Consider the following 20,900-nt stretch of genomic DNA (forward strand, 5'->3'; position numbering starts at 1 on the left):
ATGGATGGGTAACCTACACAAATGTTACTTGGTTATATATAATAGAAAAATCTAGGTCTTAAAACCAGCGACCTGACTTGAGTAGCCACAGTGATGAGTCCTAGTTTTTCAACCAGTTTCCAACAAAGCCAATTCACAGACCCAGAGCATCTTTATTGAGGGTTTGTTGATGCCTCTGACAAATGATTCAGCAACACTACTATAAGTATATATTATAAATCTCCAAGTTTTTCCCAAAGACCTGAGATCATTTACTAGAGTGACTATTCACTGGGGAAAATGAAAATATCCAGATATTTCAGGTATTGCTAGAAACTGGCTCATAAATGGTGCTAATTCCTCAAGACTCAAAACTCCAATGTGGGCGACCTGTCAGAGAGGTTATAGATGGCCATCAGGTTACAGATGGAGTCTTGCCCCAGATCCACCCATAGTGGTCCCAGTAAATCTGGGTACCCATGCTGAAGTTATTTTCCCAGTTTCTGAATATATTATTGGAACAGACATTCTTGTCAACCAACAAATACCTAAATTGGTTCCCTGGCCCACAGATTAAGGTAGGAAGGGTCACACAGAGGGTACCTGGATCTTCTACCAAGAGCAGCTCCACATTCCCTGGAAGGACTACAGAGGCAGTGCTACTATGAAAGACATAGGGGTGGTAATAACTCACTCATTTTCTAAGTTTGACTGCTGCTCCAGGGCAATTCTAGTTTTGTAACTGAGGAGATGTGATATAACACCCTCTATGAGCTCTGATGCTAAAGGAAGTCAAGAGGCCTTCAGCTATAGTCAGGCAAAAAGCAGCAGCCCGCCAAGGCCCTCTATGGTGGATTTCCAAGAGTTAGTTAGCACTCAGTCACAAGTACTTAGCATCTGTTCTGTACCAGGTGCTGTACTGGATGTATGTCAGGGATACTATGGAGAAGGAGGCATACCCCAGGGCTCAAAGAGCTCACATTCTTAACATGTAGAAAGACAGTAAAACTACAAGTACAACTTGGTGTGGTAAGTGCTCTAACAAGGATATGCACGCACGGGACTTTGGGAGTATAAAAGAGGGGCATGTAAACCTGACTAAGGTGCAGTGTGTCAGGAGCGAGGAGTAGGGGAAGGAAGAGAAGAGTCACTCTAGCACAATTTAGCATTCAAGTACTGCAATCTCTCTATATATTTTAACCATTAACTCCTTTCTCCAAACTGCAGCTCTAGAAAAACAGCTATACCTTATTAAGTTTGGTCATGAAATCAGCTTGGCACGAATACCAATCTACATCCTAGTGCCTCTAGTATTGCTTGTAGGAGTTTATGTGGGTCCATGGTAGGCCCCAAGGCAACAACAAACTGGGTATTCTTATACAGCTGGTGATGATGAGTACTGAATTTCACTATGGGTAGTTTATCTGCTATTTTTCCCTCCCTTAGTGGTCTTGGGCATTTGGGTTGTATCAAAATGCTGCCATATAACTGGAGATACTGGCAAGAAATGCCCAGTGATCTGCCAGTGACAAATTCCCAGATGACAAAAACTTCTGCTCTGTCTTTTCTATTTCTCATTAGGCAATATTTTTACCTCATTCTAGTGCATTTCATTTGTGGTAATAGTACTTCCTTCCAGTATTGGCAGTTAATAAGTTACATATTCTCTCATTTTATCAACTACTGTGTTTATTTTTATTGAAAAAAATACAATTTTTTCTGACACGATTTATGTGAAATCATATTGTTTGTATATGCATGGCTCCATTCTTAATTTTTTATTTACAATATTGCTTTCAAGAAAGCATGTGTTTCAAGAAAAATATAGAGATACTAATTTTTAGTACAGAAAAGCAAATTGTTTTCAAGGCAAAAAATGTACCTGCCTAGAAATTTAGAAACTCCTCCCATAGCCAGAGGAGGTAACAGATTCCTACCCTGTCACTCTTCCTAGACAGCTCATTTTCACTCTTACAGACTTTCTTTTTCTAAGAGAAGGCAAGACACTCCTTTGCATATACCTAGGTATACACACTAAATGATAACTTGCAGGATACAAGTATTCATGAATCACAGTTATAAAATATACTTAAATATAACTGAACCCAAAATTTGTTTTAAGACATTTTAGATGAGAAAATATGAGGGGGGAAATTACCTCAGTATATGGGGAAGGGAAAAAGTTCAACTGGATTTGCAGTGTTTTATTTGCCTCAATATATGAAACAGTGTGGCATAATGTTAAGGTCCGATAGAATTAGGTGATGATATATGAATGATTATATTATACTCAGTATTTTTCTATCTTGAAATATTTCACTCATTTTTTTAAAAAAATGACCTAGGGATTAATAGATTATAGATAAAAGTCACTAGTTTAGTAATTTTAGAATTTGGGACATATTCACCATAAATCTAAGCAAAATCAGATACAATATATGGAATGAACTGAACCTCTTAGAAACAATATTTATTTTTTAAGCATATTTAGTGAATAAATCCCTTAAATTCTAGTGCTTAGATATTTCTACCACATGGGTCAATTAAATTTTATTTTAAAATATAGCGATTAATAAAAAAAATCCAGAAGTTAATCCATTAAGAGGAGAATTCCTCATTGTAGCCAGCATGAAGTATAGTGATGGAGATCCTTCCTTTGCTATGTGGACATTTCTAATGAAACAAATGGATTCAGCTATATGCTCTGCTGGATCACTTCCACCTTTTGTTCTCATGTTCTTCTGTAAACCTGTAAAACCTTCACTCTCTAAGTGACTTCAAAATCACCATGATGGCATCCTTCTTTGTTTTCTCACTCATTCATTCATATGACTGATCTTTTTTGAGTACCTAGAAATATAAGATCAAGTGCAAGAGACTATGTAGGACTCACAGATAAAAGATACAAGAATCCTGTCTCCCTCCTTGTCTTCCTTGATAAGGTCATGTACACAAATAAGTATTAAAATATATAGTAGAAATGTTGATAGATATTGCTTTGGGAACATATATCGTCCAGTAACAGAGATTAGAAAGGATTACATGGAAAGAAAGGACTTTGATGAATGGATAGAATTTGAATGTTTCAGTTTCCAAAATCCCTTTCCTACTTATCTACCCATAGGAAGCACAAAGTAAATACTCATCTAGAGAAGACCAGAAGTGCCTAATAAATGATACCGGTATGAGGCAATGAGCATGGTCTTAGGAAAAAGCAGATACACATAGTGATACATTTCCCATATCAAAACAGGATTCTTCCTATTAAGATCTTGACAAGTGGGAGTAATGGACCAAATCAAACAAACACAATGAAATATAAGGTTCCACTGCAAAGACCTGTATAGAGATGTGGGGACATAGTATAAAAAATAGCATTTGTTACATTGTTCAGGGTCCTAGTCAAGGATAAACTCTACAAGGATCAATAATATAATGTGGCCAAAGTGCTTTCTGATACATTAAATTTTTATTAGTAATATATTTCCATGGTTCAAAAATCAATATTAATGTAAAAAATATGCTTAGAATTGTTACTCCAATTTCTGTGCCAATCTACCTTGTCCCACTTCAGAGATTTCCACTTAAATTACTATTTTTTAATCCTTTCAGTGTTTCTTTAGCCTAGTACAGGTAATATATACCTGTAATATGTAATACACATATTCTCTTTTCTCCATCTTTCGTACCAAAAAAGGGAATATGCCTTCCTCATTCTTCATCTTGCTTTTTTCACTTTATTTTATATCTTGGCAACCTTCCCACAATGGTACGTAGAGTTTCCTCATTTCTTTTCCAGCTGCACAGTGTTCCAGTTTGTGGGTATATCACAGCTTATTGTGGTGGTTTTAAAATATTAAATTTTAAAATGCAAATTCTTTGATACTCATCCCATTAGAATTGAAGTCTATATTCCTTCACCTTACGTGCAGGTGGTTTATAACTGCTTTGACCAATAGAGCATGGCAGAAGTGACACCATATTTGACTTCTGAGACTAGGTCATAAAAGACCATATGGCTTTCACTTAGGTCATCTTGTGTTCAGGCATGTCTGATAGTTTTAATAATAACCTATGTCTTCATTAGGGACTGGCAGTAAATATAAATACTTTTGTTGAGCAAGGCAAAGCATTCTATATAGAGAACCAGAACAGGATCCCTGAATTCTGTAAACTTGGAAAATGGTTTTCTTATAAATAACTTTGTATTAATTGGCAGAATCCATACAGCTCAGTAGAAATCAATGTTTATTTGGGAAATTCCTATGGTCTAAGATTAATAACAACTCAGGCGTCTGTGAAAGTCTTCTACTTTAAATCTTCTCACTATCCCTTCTATGTATTGCTGTTCCTCTGGATGGTGAATCTTAGCACTTTAATCTCTGAAACTTTAAAACTTCACATGTTCAAATGATGAACTATTAGAGGCTTTCTTGTATACTGGTTTTAAATCCATATTATGGAGCTGCGAAGCTTAACTATCTCAACTTGACAAAGCATAGGAGGAAAAAATATTTTGCCTTTGCCTTTAGAAATACATGCTTTGAATAGAATGCCCTGACTGGTCATGTGGCACATACAAATACTTCCTATGGAAGAAAAAAATATTGCACGCTAGTTGGTCTTCTGATGCTTAAAAGAGCCATGTAACACTCCTTAATGTTCAATAATACTGTCTTTGCAATTTTCAAAAGGGTACTGGAAGAAATAGAAACTTAAGTAAAAAAGGGACAGTGGAAGTAAAAGAATGAGGTAAAAAAAGATAATCATCATCTATATTTTAAAGTCACAGATATATTCTCTTAGATGCATCCAGATTCCTTACCAAGAACAACTGTGTTATGGAATATAAAAGCAAAAGGGAACATACTACCCCACTCCTTCTCAGGTGGAAAACTGAGGCCCAGAGATGTAAAGTAACTACTCTAAGGTCAACAGCTAGTAACTGGCAGAAAGAATTCAAGTGTCAGGTCCCCCAGGCCAAACTACACCTGGTGGCAGATCATTTCTGAGACTATACAGGGATTTAGTTATATAATGCTTGAGAAACTTACCTGAAGACCAGGAAGAGGAGATACACTTTCCATTTCTTTTTCACATATTTATTTTTATTCTTACAAAGAAAAAGAAGTTCACTTTATAACAGCAACCAGGAAAAGGAAAAAAAATCTAGAAAAGTGCCAAAGCAACACAAACTCTGATGCACTCCCTACTCAATCCACCAAAAAAAAGTATGGAAGTTCTCTTGAAAGAAGAATAGTAGGCAGAATGTGTTCCCTTTTAAGAACTATTAAAGGGTTGTCATTCTCAGGTTATGCAATATCTCTTCATCCTTATAAAAATGGAACTCATAACAGCTGAGTGTAAAGCTGTACTCAGGGTTGTCTGCTTTTCCTCAAAGTGGAAGGATTAGCATTTCCATTGATCACTTTGCAGATAGTAGCTTACTGCCTTCAACTTTCCTCTCTAACATCTGAGCTATCTAGCTCACATCTGTATGCATCTGGCAAATCTTGCAAGATGTTTACAGAATGCTCTGTCCTAGAAGTCTGACATTCCTGAAAAGAGTTTGAAGAATCCTTGGAAGTAAGTGAGAAGCCGAAAGCATCATCTCCCACTACAGTGAAGTATTACCATACATATAATAAATAATTGTTGAATGAAATGTACTCTTCAGGCCTGATCTCTCCCCAGACTCCAGACTTGTACATCCAATTGCATACTGGACATTTCCAATTGAATGATGACTAGAGGTATTTCAAACTCCACTTCTCAAAACAAAATATTTATTTCCACTGTCCTTCTCCTCACCACCACCCGCAACACACAGCCAACTCCTTCCGTTTGCCCATTTTAGAAAAAAGTGCAATTTTTTACCTAGTTGTTTAGGTCATTTTTGAGATTTGTGATTCCTTTCTTTCCACTGATTCAATCCATCAGCAAGTCCTTCTGCTCTATGCATAAAATATGTCCTGAATCTAACCATATTTCACTGCTTCCATCACCTCTACCCTGGTTCAGAACAGCATTACCTCTTGCCTATTCCACTGTAACAGCCTCCTGATTAGTTTCATGTCTTATGAGCCTCTTATCATTTTTCACCCAATAATTCATTCTCCAAACACCAACCAGGATGATCTACTTAAATGTAAAACATTTAATATCTCATGTCTCTCGTCTGCTCCAAGCCCTTCATGGCCTCCCATTATCCTCCGCACACAATCCCATTTCTGAGGGTGGCCTACAAAGCTGCCATAAAACTTGTCACCCGCCATCTGCCTCTACAAGGATGAAGTACTAGCCACTGCAGTTGCTGACCTTCAACACACCCTGAAAGGAGTTCACGGCAGAGATCAGGAAGGAGGCACTATGTTCCCCAGGAAAAACTGGCAGAACAGGCCTTCAGAGAGTTAGGTATCTTTCAGGGGAAGATATAATGAGCCCAATTTCTTGCATCTTCTCACATCTAGAAAAGCACTAAAATCATTAAAGGAGACATCTGCTTCTCATGACTAGCAGCAACCTTCTGCCAAAATGTGTGCTTAATTGCATGTATACCCCTTTCACTAAAATCACATATATACTGACTTCCCAACTTACCTCTTTGGAACAGTTCCTCACAGGTATCTGAGGGGCTGTCTCCCAGCCTATATTTCTCATTTTGCCCCAAATAAAACTTAACTCATAACTCTCACATTGTGCATTTTTTCAGTTGACAAAGCTCTCCTGGACTTCCTAGTCTAGTCCTCTAACTTCTTCTACCACACTCCCCTAAGTCACTACACTCTAAACAACTGTCCTCCTTGTTTTATAACAGCATGTTTTGTGCCTGTTGTTCCAGCTACCTGACACACTCCTCTCCTAAATCTTCCAACAGCTGATTCCAACTCATTTTTTGCGTCTCTGAGTAATTGTCATCTTTGAGATATCTTTCCTGAACACACTACCTGAAATACTCCCCGCACCACCATTTACTCTGTCCTCATGCCCTGCTTTGTTCTCTTCACTCTCTGGAGTTATAATCCTTACCAAATGTATCTCTCACTGAAATGTAAGCTCCCTAGCATCTGGAACAGTATAAGAGGTGCTCAAATATTTGAAATGATAACTGACTGAATGAAACATTTCTTGATTAATGTTTTAAAGATGTTTGGTAGAGCCAGGAGGAAATGTGGGCATTATAAAATAGAATAAAAGAATCATAGAGCTTGATGCCTGCTGAATAACAGAAAAGGATTATAATAAGAAATGGGTTTGACATAATATTGGAAAACTGGAAGCAGATATACTTCAGCAACGTTTGGGGTCTATTTTCCCTTCATAAGGATGTGGTCTCACTGAAGGAGATTTTGATTCAAGAACAATTTTGTACAAGGATCTACTGTACAGCACAGGGAACTATATTCAATACCTTGTAATAAACTATAATGGAGAAGAATCTTAAAAAGACTATATATATATAGTATAACTGAATCACTTGGCTGTACACCTGAAACAACATTGTAAATCATTTGTACTTCAGTAAAAAACAAACAAACAAACAAACATTTTGAAAAAAAACTCCCTTAAATGGAGCATCAGCTTTAGCACACAGCACAATATCAAGCTTCCCTACTTTCTCAGTATCACAGCAGGTCCACACCCATATTGGGACCTTCACGGAGCTTCCGGCAGCTGCTCCCAAATATGCTGCATCGGGGGCTTCCCTGGTGACGCAGTGGTTGAGAGTCTGCCTGCCGATGCAGGTGACACGGGTTCGTGCCCCGGTCCGGGAAGGTCCCACATGCCACGGAGTGGCTGGGCCTGTGAGCCATGGCCACTGAGCCTGCGTGTCCGGAGCCTATGCTCCAAAATGGGAGAGGCCACAACAGTGAGAGGCCCATGTACCGCGAAAAAAAAAAAAAAAAATGCTGCATCTATTTCCATTCATTGTGACAAACTGGTTTCTAGTGGGTTTCAGAAACCTTGGCAAATATTGATAAAATGAGAATTTAATTTAATCTTATAGTTGGTTGTGCTTATAGTGTGGGTCCCTGGGTCTACATCATTTCTCCTTGCCGGTCCACAGCCAACCTTAAACTCTGCAAGGATGTAAGGAGGTTCCGAAATTTAAAAGACTGCCCAAATAGATTCAAGGACTCTAACTCAGTGTAATGGACTGAATGCTGTGTCTCCTCAAAATTCATATGTTGAATCCTAACACCCCAATGTGATGGTATTAGGAGGTGGGATCTTTGGGAGGTGATTAGGTCATGAGAGTGGAGACCTCATGAATGACACTAGTGCTCTTATGGAAAGAACCCAAAAGAGCTCTCTTGCCCTCCTTCTGCCACATTAGGATACAAGGAGAGGTTGGGGGTCTGCAACCCACGAGTTCTCACTAGACACCAAATCTGCTGGCACCTCCATCCTGGATGTCCCAGACTCCAGAACTGTGAGAAATAAACGTTTGCTGTTTAAGCCACCCAGTCCATGGTATTCTGTTATAACAGCCTGAACCAAGACACTCTAGTGCCTAGTAAAACTCTAGTCTAGTGTAGAACATAGTTCCAAGTGAAATAAATCTTTGCCTCTCTTTAAAGTAAGGCACCATTTTTAACTTTAGATTTCTTCAGGTAGAGGATCAGTAAAAATATACTTTATTTATTGTACAATTTCTAAGTAAGAAGTCCAAAAGTTCATATTAAATAACTTATCTCTCAAACCAGGAGCCAATTTATTTTTTAATCACTGAAAACATTTCCTCAAGCAACTTCGAATTTACACACTTTTTAAAGTGAAACAAGGTGAAAAGGAAATGACAATGCCTTCTAAAATGCAATTATGTTTCATAGGAAATCTAAGTGTGTTTCAGAATAAAGGAATATTAACCTCTTCGTTGAAGTTAAGTTGCTTTGAGGTAATTTTACAATTAAAATAAATGCACATTAAAGTATTACATTAGATGGAAATGAACAGTTCTTCAATTCTTTAAAAAGGATTTGAATATAAACATTTTTTTTATTTTACTTTATTTTTTTTATACAGCAGGTTCTTATTAGTTATCCACTTTATACATATTAGTGTATATATGTCAATCCCACTCTCCCAATTCATCACACCAAAACCCCCACCCCCACCCCCCCTGCTGCTTCTAAACAAACTCTCACTAAGGTCACTAATAACTTCCATGGCACTAAGTTCAAATGACATTTTTTTAGACCTTATCTATTTGCTTTATCTTGTAGCTTTTGACATGTTTGACCACCCCTTTCTTGAAGTGTTTTCTTCCCCTTGATTCAGTGATCTTACAGTGCCCTGGCTTTCATCCTACCTCACTGGAATACACTTATCAGCCTTTTTGCAGGCTCTTCTTAATCTGACTGCTCATTAAATTTGGGAGTTTCTCAAAGCTTTGTCCTAGGCTCTCTCTTCTTTTCTGTTATGCTTTCTCCCTGAGTGGTCTCATATAAAGCTTCCCAAACTTTTCCACATTTTGGTACACAGAGAAAACAACAATATTTGTATAGCTACTCAGAGCTGGAGGCCACTGGACTAAACGTTTCTGCTACTCCAAAGACTGAGGATGATCCATATCTTAACACATGTATGTTCTATCTCGTTACATTCTGTGGCACACTGATGGGGCTTTGGGAAACTCTAAATCAAGATCCATGTATTTGGCTATCACCAATATGTAAATAACATAGTTTTATATTTTCAGCCCAGATCTCATTTCTTAGCCCTATACCTGTAAATCCAATAGCCTATCTGACATCGCTTCTTGGATATTTGAAAGCACCTTAAATGTATCATGTCTAAAACTAAGCTCATGATCTGTATTCTTCAAAACCTAGTCTTCTTCTGGTGTTTTGCCTCAGTGTAGGCAATCACACCAAGTTGTAGAAGCCAGAATTCTAGGAAATATCCTTTCCACCTCCCTCTCATTCCTACCTTCAATCTATCATCAAACCCTCTTCAGTAATTCCTAACATCTATTTATCTCTCCACTTCTACCACCACCTGAGTCCAAGTTATCATCACAGTTTATCAGATTTGTCCAAATCATTATAGTAGCCACTCAAAGTCATCTATCTTCATCTACTCTGGCCCTTCTCTAATTCATTCTCTAATCCATAGATAGAGTAATTAAAAAATAATAAAAGATCTAACCAGATCATCCCTTTGTTTAAGGCACAATTCTTCAACATGAGTGTATCTCTGCATACACTGATTAATACTTATTGTTCTGGTCATCTGTTGCTGCAGAACAAATCACCCAAAGACTTAGAGCTTAAAACAACAATTTACTATTAGCTTTCATGATTCTGTAGATTGTTCAGACTCAGTTGGAATGTTAATCACCTAGAATCTGCCATGCAGGTGCAGTAAGATTTTGGCTTGGCTTGGAGTCATCTGAAGGCTCAAATGGGCATCCAAGATGGCTTCTTCACTCACATGTTTGAGGGCTGGTCAGGCATCCCTCTCTCCATATAGCCTCTGCAGGTGGCTAGCTAAGGGTTCCTCAAAGCATGGCAGCCTCAGGATGTTCAAATTCTTATATAAGTTACTTTCCTCAGAGTGTACTTTATAAGAGACCAAGGCAAAAGCTGCAAGACCTCTTGTGACCTAGTCTCTGAAGTCATTCAGCTCTCTATTACCTTATTCTGTAGGCCAAAATCAATCACAATGTCAGCCCAGATTCAAGAGAAGGACTATCTAAAGACTTGAATATCAAAAAGCATAGTTCTAAGGAGAGTCTCTGGAGAATATGAACCACACCAACCTCTCCACTCCCATTTTGCAGCACATTCCCTATTGCTGTTTCTACTTTCACCACACCAGCTTTCTTTCAGTTCCTAGTACTTACCATACTCTATCTTGCTAGAGGCTTTTGCACATACTTTTTTTTTTTTTCTTTTGCTTAGAGTGTTCTAATCCCCTCCTTGCCAAGTTAACTACTGCTCAGCTTTCAGAGCTAAATCAAGTCTCAGGAAAGCCTTTCCTGACCAGGTTAAATCTTTTCATTATATACTCTCACGGCACTGGATATATTTTTAGCACCGTCCTCATCCCCACTGCACTTTTGCATTTGTTTGAATGATTATGTAATTTATGTCTCAATATCCCCCACTAGACTGGAAGAGGAGCCATGTCTGTCTTTCCCTTCTTACCACAGAGCTTGGCTAGTACTCCAATATTTATTTGCTGAATGAATAACAGAAACAAACTAAGCAAATGAAACTATCTCTGTATAACAAAGTACTCTTTTCCCTATAGAATTATAGTGAAGTAGATAATCACATTCCCGTATTCAATACATAATTAGACAACCCAAATATAAATCATTTTTCACAGATGACGTCTCATAAATTTAGAGGTCATATTCATTTGCCACATCCTACCTATAAAATTAGCAGATGTATAAAGAAAGCAAACAAATATAGCCAAATTGTATGTTTTGTGGTATTTTTTCCAACCTCCTTTCAAATGAGCCTAAAACTCTCTTTGATTTTAATTTCTATGATTTAACAAAAGCTGACAAATATACCAAATGGGGCACTGTAATCACAGGAGAGGTGATGTCCTCCTACTCTATGCAGGAATCCAGTACTGACAGCAAAGACCACTAGAAGCATTCCACTTAGAAACCCAGGAGGATTTGTTACACAAATGAAACCAGATGCAAAATACTAACTGCTCCCCCACTACATTATTGATAACTTGTCTATAAATAAGCACTCCATCAACTTTCAATTTGAAATGGAATATTTCATCTTGGGGTGGGATCTCACATTCCTGTTCTTAGAAGGTTACACAAATAGCGAAGATTTGAATTGGAGAAAATAGTCACTAGTTATGGCTATTAACCACTTCTATGAAAAATTTTTAATGTCCGGGTAATTATAGATGGTAATTATCATAAACCAAAGTTCTTTCCCAAAAAGTACATTCTATTTCTGGTCTTTTGAATCCCAAGCTTCAACTCTACTGTTGTCAACTACTGAAAATATTTGGTCTAGTGACAGACTGTTTCTTACAATCTGAAATGATTCAACCATGTCTTTACTTATTCTTTTTCCTCATGTTCCATGAGGGCATGGATTTGGTTATTCTTGTTTACCTAGAGCAGTCTCTGGCACGTTGTCCCACCTGATGAATTACTGAATGACTAATTAGCACTGTTCTTCTAGAATCCAATATTGTGTATTTACTCAAAATATTTATCAAGATTCTTATTTGTTATTTATTAAGAAAAGATATTTTGCCAAAAATGCAGGAAAAAAAAGCCTTTTACTTCTCATTTATGCTTCTTGCTTCCTAGGTATTATGCCATATGAAATTAGTGTTTCTAATTATCTAATCTGTCTCATTCACGAGTTAAGAAAAAAAAATTGTTCTACAATAGGCAGAAAGAGCTTTTTGATAAAAATTTGTTACAAACAAGACAACAGGCCCCAAATGGAGTTACTTATGCCTCTCTCAGAAATGGACTCTTAACCCAATCAATCAGAAATCTCCTGATCAGCACTAGTGAGGTCATCTGCCTGATAGGCCCCTGCCATCCCCTAAAGAAAAGTGACCTTGCCACAACCAATCCACATTTTGCTAGTATAACTTCCCTGTCCCACTCCCTTCTGCCTATATGAGTCTTTAATTTTGTACAGTTCCTTAGAGGTCCTTTTTATCTGCTAGGCGGGATTCTGCCTGATTCATGAATCACTAAATAAAGCCAATAAGATCTTTAAAATGTACTCAGTTGAATTTTGTTTTATAACACATTGAATTTCTTTGGTAAAAGTTTTCTGGAATGAAACTTCATTTTCTTAGTGGCTGAGCTGAAACTTGTACCGTATTTTGTGCTTTGAGAAGTCTTATCAGAATAACAACTATTTGGCAAATGATAAAGAAGTCTACAAGCAGGTCCGTGAGTATGACCATTTCTGTGGGATAATTTAGCCACTCTCTGACTAAAAACAAAAAAATATAGATGCAAGATAGAGGCATGAAAATCTGTTATGGGACAGTTTCTTAAATCTAAATTCTGTCTCTCAATAAATCATCAAATATTTTGTCTTAAAAGGGTGAATTGATGAAATTGAAACAGTCATTAATAAGTGTTTAAACCTGCTGTAGACCGTACAGTTTAGATAACAGTAAACACATTAACATCAAATTTGCCTTTTAAGGAAATTCCCCCCAAGAGGTGTCCTCTGACACGTGTTTAATGCTGACCAACAAACATGACTTTTGGGTTTTCTATGGGTGAGTATTTTGCACCTTTTGTACCATTTTGCACCTTATTTCTCAACTCATTAATCACACTAAATTATTCACAGCTAAACATCCTTTTCCTTTGTCCTGCTTCTTGTTAAGTGTGGAATAAGATCTAGATCATTACTTTTCAAGTTATGAAGTATTAAATGGAAATTTTAAATACTTGACAAGTTCGACTTGCTCTACAGCTGCTCCAATTCCAGACTTGAACGTAGAAAAAGTTGTGTTACAGGAAACAGGATCCACCCACATTTTCAAAGGCATTAATGTTTGCCTCCTTAGGTTTTTAAATGTCTCACATTCAGCCAAAAAGGAGAGATGCACTTAACCTACATTTGCAAGTGCCATAATTGACCAATCTTTTCACTACTCTAAGTGGTTTTTTAAAGTCTTGCCTTCCATTTTCTATAACTACTGACTCCGCCTTATTTCTACTATAGGAATCAACTAAAAGGCTTAGAACAAGAATAGATCTTGGAATAAATTGAATAGTTTGGTAAATAGATTTCCCCCTTCTTTCTTCAGACCCCATTGCCATCAAATCTTTCTTGATTCCATCTTATGAAGAGAAATAAATAGAAATATTTATTTTATTAACTTGGGTTACTTTTAAAAGTCAATTTCAATCTCACTCAGATACGCATTAAAAATATTCCATCTTCTCTTCTATTCCTCATTTACCACTAAAACTAACACATACTCCTTACAAGTAGAAGGAATAAGGAAGGGCAGAGATTTCAGACATGTTAGGAATATTGATTAACTCTTCTCCTTTTGCTAAGGCAATTCCCTGATTGAACAGACCACTGGTGGATGAATGGTAGGAAATGCATATTTTTCAAGCTAAGCCCTTTCAAGGACAGATGCCAAGGTGAGCAGTACTCCTGGTTTCTCAGCAACGTGAATTTGTGAATGACTGTGAAAGATTTGCACAACCATGCAGCTGCACTTAGGAGCTGCTCTAAAACAGCAAAGCCCAACCTGGGAAATTCATGTCACATCCTGTACCCCTAGGTCAGAAGTGGTGAAATACACACACACACACACACACACACACACACCAACAGCAGTGGATAAGACAGGGTGCACACACACACACACACACACACATCCCATACCCGTGGGTAAGAAGGGGCGAAATACACACACACGCACACACTCACACACGCCACACTACACCACGAGAAAGCCCTGCGGTGAAGCTCTCAGGCAGGCAGGCTCTGCTTCAGAAGGCACAGTCAGCATCCCTCTCTCCCAGCCCAAGTGAGAGGCTGGCCTCCGCCTCAGAGCTCCCTGGTCTTTACATCCTAGGCTTTTTCTTACAAAGTAGAAAGATCTATGCTTGCCTTACCTCTGGGGCTGCTTTCTTGTAAGTATGGTGGGGCCGTGGGAGTGACATTTCCAGAATGGGATGCGGAGAGCAGAGGCGAGCGTTCGTCCACCCCATCAGCAGCCATGACTGCAGCAGTGGCGCCGGGGCCGGGGTGGAGGCTGAGTCTGGGGTTGCGGCTCCGGTTGGAGGCGCTGTTAGCGCTACTGCCGCTGCAGCCGCCTCCGGGAGGACCCGGGATGTGTCACAAGGTAGGAGGCGGGCAGGGAGCGGGGATGCGGGATCGAGAGGCGGGGAAGGGAAGCGCGCTGGGAAGCACGCCTAGGGGAGGGGAGCGGATGAAGGAAAAAAAAAAAAAAGAAAGGGCCCGGGAGAGCTGGGGGAGGGGAGAATGGGAGGAGCAGGAGCCCTGGGAACTTAGTAGGGCTGACTGGGAAACGCTGGGAAGGGAAGGTGCCAAGTAACCGAAAGCAGAGAGGAGGTAAGTGGGCGGGAAGGGATACAACTCTTTCTTCTTTGTACTTCACGTTTCCTTAACTAAGGAAAAAGAAGAGTGACGAGCAGCCTGAGACGGGGCAAAAGGCCTGTGGCTTGATTACAGGAAAACTACAGCAATCACAAACCCAAGTTTAGCTCCTCAAGGGAGGAAGAGGAGTTCTTTGCTGTCAAACTTTGCAGCAATTATATAAAGAAAACTTATTCCTAGGGTTATCAATTCCTTCTCCAGGGCTGCTGCTTTTGTTAGGAAATCATTTTTCAACATCTGTTGTCTAAGAGGAAGTAGATGTTTGTATGAGCAGTGCCATTTCCTGCTTTTCCTTGTTAATTTTTAAATATCTGTTTGGCACTCTAGTAACTGTATCTTATTGAAACTATGCATAGTGTGTTGGTTTTTACAAGTTTAGTTTAACAAGATAGGTTGTCATTTTAGTTTTGTTTTTGTACTGTATTGTCCCTGACACATATATGATAATAAAGTTTATGAATAATGTAAGACAAATAACTATTTTCATTAGTAATGTCTTAAAATAATCATTCTCATGTAAAACAGTATTAAAAACAAGCTAAGCACAGTTCTCATCTTGTTTTTTGTGTTTATTTTTTTCTTTTCTTTTTTGGTGGCTGGCTAGAGTGGTTTTAAAAATCAAAGTTTTGAACATGCCCAGATCAAAAAATGCAATGGGAAAATAGTCATGGTCTCAAACCGATCATTTTTCTGCAACAGTTCTTTGAGTCATTCATCACATATTATCATGTGATTACTGGTCTACACATATGAATAGGGGATGGTCTTGGTCTTTAAGATGTCTGTGAGATAGCACAGTCAAAAACAAACCAAAAATGAGGCTGGTAGGCTTTAAAGGGGCTGGAGATTTAAAGGGGCATGAGTAAAAACAAACTGTAGACATTTGAAACTACCTCTTATATTACATGCCCTCTGAAGATACTCTTTATTCTGAAAATTCCATTTAGGCACCAGCTGGAAATCCTAACGGAAAATCAAAGAATAATGTTTTCTATTATGCAGCATCCTTTGTGGATCAGTAGTATCAGGAGACAACACAATATAAGGATTCCCAGGGACTACCCTGGTGGTCCAGTGGTTAAGACTCCGCACTCCCATGCAGGGGGCCCAGGTTTGATCCCTGGTCAGGGAACTAACACCTCACATTTGGCAACTAAGACCATGCTCTGCAACTACTGAGCATGCGGGCATTCTAGACCCCCGCACTCCGCAACTAGAGAAGCCGGCACACAGCAACAAAGAGCTCTCGCCCCGCAACAAAGACCCAGTGCAGACAAAAATAAATAAATAAATAAATAGGATTCCCATAGGATATAATCCAAGGGCATTTATAGGTCTCTAGGAACTTGGAATGTGAGGGGTAAAGATGTAGCACTCCCTGCAAAAGTGAACAATTTACAAAAGAAACAACAGTGTTTTTACAGTTGCAGCCTAGAAGCTATTGAGATAAACTCTTAAACAGAATCAACAAAGTCCTATTTCTATACAGTTAGCCCTCCGTATACGTGGGTTTCCGCATCCACAGTTTTCACCACAGGTGAAAACTTTTTGCAAAAAACAATTTCAGAAAGTTGCAAAAAACAACTTTTAACTATAATACTTAACTTTATTAAGTATTATAAGTAATCTAGAGCTGATTTAAAGTATACAGGAAGAGGGGGCTTCCCTGGTGGCGCAGTGGTTGAGAGTCTGCCTGCCGATGCAGGGGACAGGGGTGCGTGCCCCGGTCTGGGAAGATCCCACATGCCGCGGAGCAACTGGCCCGTGAGCCAAAATTACTGAGCCTGCGCGTCTGGAGCCTGTGCTCTGCAACAAGAGAGGCCGCGATAGTGAGAGGCCCGCACACCGCGATGAAGAGTGGCCCCCACTCGCCACAACTAGAGAAAGCCCTCGCACAGAAACGAAGACCCAACACAGCCAAAAATAAATAAATAAATAAAGCAAAACTGTCAACAAGTAAAAATAAACACTATAAAGTATACAGGAAGATATGCATAGGTCATATGCAATACTGTGTAATACTACGCTATTTTATGGAAGGGCATCCAAAGATTTTGGTATCCGTTGGGGGTGGCGGGGAGATGGTGGTCTGGAACCAATCCCGCAGGGATACAGAAGGACAAGGGGCAATTTTAGTGTCCTATCCTGTCAGCTATCACACTTTATTGTAGCAGTGTATTTACATTTCCATTACCCACCCACCTTTTATCCTCAACTGACTTTGTGAGGTCAGAAACCAAATCTATATCATTCACTATTATATCTCCAGTATCTAACACAATGCATGGCACATTAATAAGCACTTGATAAGTGTTTGCCAAATAAATAACAAATGAGTATATGAACAAATTCTACACAGTCCCAGAATCTTACTAAAACAAATTGTTAATGGGAAAAAAGTTAAGAGCATTTCTTGACTTTTTGATGAAGATGAGAGTTTTGCCACCTGACTATTTTATTGTTCCATTTTATCTTTACAGCTAGATTTTCTTTATTGCCCAGGTAATAATGATCAGTATAAAGTTTTTTTTCATTCTTTACTTCTTTATATGACTTCTCTATTAATTTCAGAATTCAATTGAGGGTGATACAGTTAATGGGTATATCGAGATTGTATTTGCAACAATGCCAAATTTCACAAAAAGTAAAAAACTTATTAGATGAGTATCACTTCATTCTAGTTTAAAGATAATTCTATAGTTTATAGTTACTCAGTAAATGTTAAATAATACTGATCAATCTAAGGCATTTTATGATTATGATACTTTGCCATCACAATTCATTTTCACTTTTGGAATAATTGTATGGTTAAACCGATAATGTATGAGCTAGTAAGAGATATATCTTACTACTTACTTAAGCTGCTTAAGCTACAGTTCCAGTTATCTACTACTAAGTAACAAATTATACCAAAACCCAGTGGCTTAAAATAATGTGATTTGTTATTTTTCATGATTCTATTGGTTGACTGAGTAGACATTCTGTTGGTCTTACCTAGCCTTACTTAGGCAGCTGCATTCAGCTAGCAGGTTGGCTGGGGGCTGGGCTCAGCTGATGAGACAGCTGGGATGGCCACGAGTCTCTCACCATATAGTCATTCAAACAAGGCTTCTTCACATGTTTGGTAGTCTCAGAGCAGTGTTCTAAGGGGGTGATTGTGGAAGCTATGGTGCCTCTTAAGATCTAGGCTCTGGACCTCAAATAATGTTACTTTCACCACATTCTTCCACCTCCTTCAGCCTGCCTCACACCCAAAGAAAGCTGGAGGCCCAGAGACCTCTTTTCATGGTCAAAGGTAGTCACAATGCCAGTGGAGGAATAGATTCCATATCTTCATGGATGGAGTGACAATGTCACAATGCAAAGGGCTGTGGAACAGAGGAAGGCATGATTCATTGTAGGCCATTATATAGCAAGCTACCATAGTCTATCCTCTGACCACAATGGTTCATGTCCCTCTCACAGGCAAACTACATTTGCCCATTCCTAAGACCCCAAGGTCTCATTTAATCACCAAAGTCATGTTTGTATATCTTGTCACCTAAATCAAGTCCAGGTGCAGACAAAGTTCCTTGGGAATGATTCCACAGGTTCAGCTCCTTGGGTACAGCACCTGTTGATTCAGAGAGCTGTGAATTAAAAAGATAAATTATGTGCCTTCCTCATCTCCCCCTGCCCCAGCCTCCAACATTTAACAGTGAAACACGAGCAGCATAACAGCAATAAACACTCCAATTTCATAAAGTGAGGGGAGGGAGCTGATGTGCATTTAGAATGGAAAGAACATAGCGTAACATAGTGTACACTGAACCACAGAATTCTGAAATCCAGTTGAGCATATGTCACTAGCTCCCTTGACACTAGAGCCAGGGAACACTCCTTTATTAGGGCATAGTTCTGCTTTTAGTGTTACTGGATTTCCTCATCTATTGCTGTCCTTGGCTCTCTGCCGTGCCACTGAGTCCTTTCTTTTCCATAACGTATGACTCCTGTTTGTAGCTGAGTAGCTTTCCCAGTCTGCCTCCTGCCCAAACAAAGTTGGAGGCCCAGAGGCCTTTTTAAAATTTTGAACTGTCTCTGTCCCTTTTAATCCAAGTTAATACAATTCCCTTTAAAACTTTGCAGGCTTCTTATAAATCTGATTGGGGTTTACTTCCTGCCCCCAAAGCCACAGACATAATTCTTTTTGAGATAGGCATCTCTCTACATTGGGCCACATTTGAGACCCTTCAGATTTGTAGAAGCCCCTTTGTCTTACCTAAGGAAGTCTTCAAATCACTGCTTGAATCTTTCAGAGGTCTTAACAAGGAGTTTTATAGCCATCCCCTTGGATTAAAATTTTATCCTGAGGCCACTTCTTATGTTAAAAAATCTTTTACTGAACTGTTCTGAGTCCTCTGTATTTCCTCTAAATTCTGTTGTAAACTGAAAGTTCTTTTTTAGTTCATCTCTGTGGTAGGGAAAATAATGACCCCCAAAAGATGTCTACACCTAATCCCTAGAACCTAGGAAAACTTACATAGCAAAAGGGATTTAGCAGATGTGATTAAGGGTTGCAGATGTTATGATGGGGAGGTTATCCTGGGTAATCCAGGTGGGCCAATGAGTCTTTAAAAGCTGAGAACCTTCCTGGCTATAGTTAGTGAAGAAGGAGGAGATATTAGAAGTGTGAGGAGGACACAACCTACCATTGTTGACTTTGAAGGTGGAGGAAGGGAACCAAAGAGTGTGGGTGGCCTTTAGAGCTAGGGGTGACTCTCACCTGACAGCAGCAAGGAAATGAGGATTTCAGCCCCACAAACACAAAGAACTGGATTCTATAAACAATTTTAATGAGCAAAGAAATTGTGAGCAAAGAAGAACATAGAGCATCGCTTATCACCCAGCTATACAAGGGTTAAGTTGAAACCCACTGCAGTCTCCCCTGAGAGGAATTCAAGATGAAAAACAGGATGAGGCACTCTGTGCTTTCAAAAAACAGGCCTCTAGATAGATTCATGTCTCAGGAAGAATTTCAATGACCCCAGATTCTTGCATCTTCCATACCTAGAAAAGCACTAAAATCATTTACTCAAGATGTCTGTTCTTTGTGATTAGCAGCCATCTTTTACCAAGATATATGTGTGACTACATGTATTTTCTGGCCAAAAAAGTCATATATTCTGGCTCCTCCCCTATCTCTTTGGAGCACTTCCTCAGAGCTGTCTCCCACGCTATACTCCTCAGTAAGACCCTGAATAAAACTTAAACTCACAACATTTTATGTTGTGTGTTTTATTTTCGTCAACAAATAGATCTTCCCCTAGAGCCTATAGGCAGAACAAAGCCTTGCTGATCTCTTGATTCTGGTCCAGTGAGAATTATTGGACTTCTGACCTATGGAAATGTTAAAATAAAATAAAATAGAGACCAGGGTTGAAAATCCTACAAGCAGACAAAATCATTTAAGTTACATAAAGAAAATAAATCTAGCTTATTTCATGAACATAAGTAAAAATCAACATAGGTTTTTTTTCTTCTAAGTGTCTCTGATAATCATCTTCCTAAAATGGTATAAGTTAATCACTTTTAACGAATCCCCTACCATCTGGAAACCACCATTGTAATACCCGATCACTGTAAAGGTTAAACACCTTTATTACTTCTACTTTACAAAGCCATCCTGTAATATCATGCCTCTGAGTTTCATCTCAGTGTTGGATTTGAAGACACCCAGTTTGCAAACTATCCTTTCGTACACTATAAACTCTTACTTAATACTATTTTATTGACCTAGTTTTAATTTTTACTACCTCTAAATTTTGACAG

The 20,900-nt window shown here is 38.7% G+C and overlaps 1 protein-coding gene across 1 annotated transcript in view; it reads right to left on the reverse strand.

Annotated features, from left to right (window-relative positions):
- PIP4P2 (phosphatidylinositol-4,5-bisphosphate 4-phosphatase 2) overlaps nucleotides 1–14,853 on the reverse strand; it is an 81,445-nt gene extending 66,592 nt beyond the window's left edge. Inside the window, exon 1 of the mRNA XM_060116150.1 lies at nucleotides 14,588–14,853. Coding sequence (XP_059972133.1) covers nucleotides 14,588–14,693 — 106 coding nt within the window. The 5' untranslated portion in view covers nucleotides 14,694–14,853. The remainder of the gene's footprint in view (nucleotides 1–14,587) is intronic.
- Between the last annotated feature and the right edge of the window lie 6,047 nt (nucleotides 14,854–20,900).

Source organism: Mesoplodon densirostris, chromosome 13 (genome assembly GCF_025265405.1).
Source record: "Mesoplodon densirostris isolate mMesDen1 chromosome 13, mMesDen1 primary haplotype, whole genome shotgun sequence".
NCBI lineage: Eukaryota > Metazoa > Chordata > Mammalia > Artiodactyla > Ziphiidae > Mesoplodon > Mesoplodon densirostris.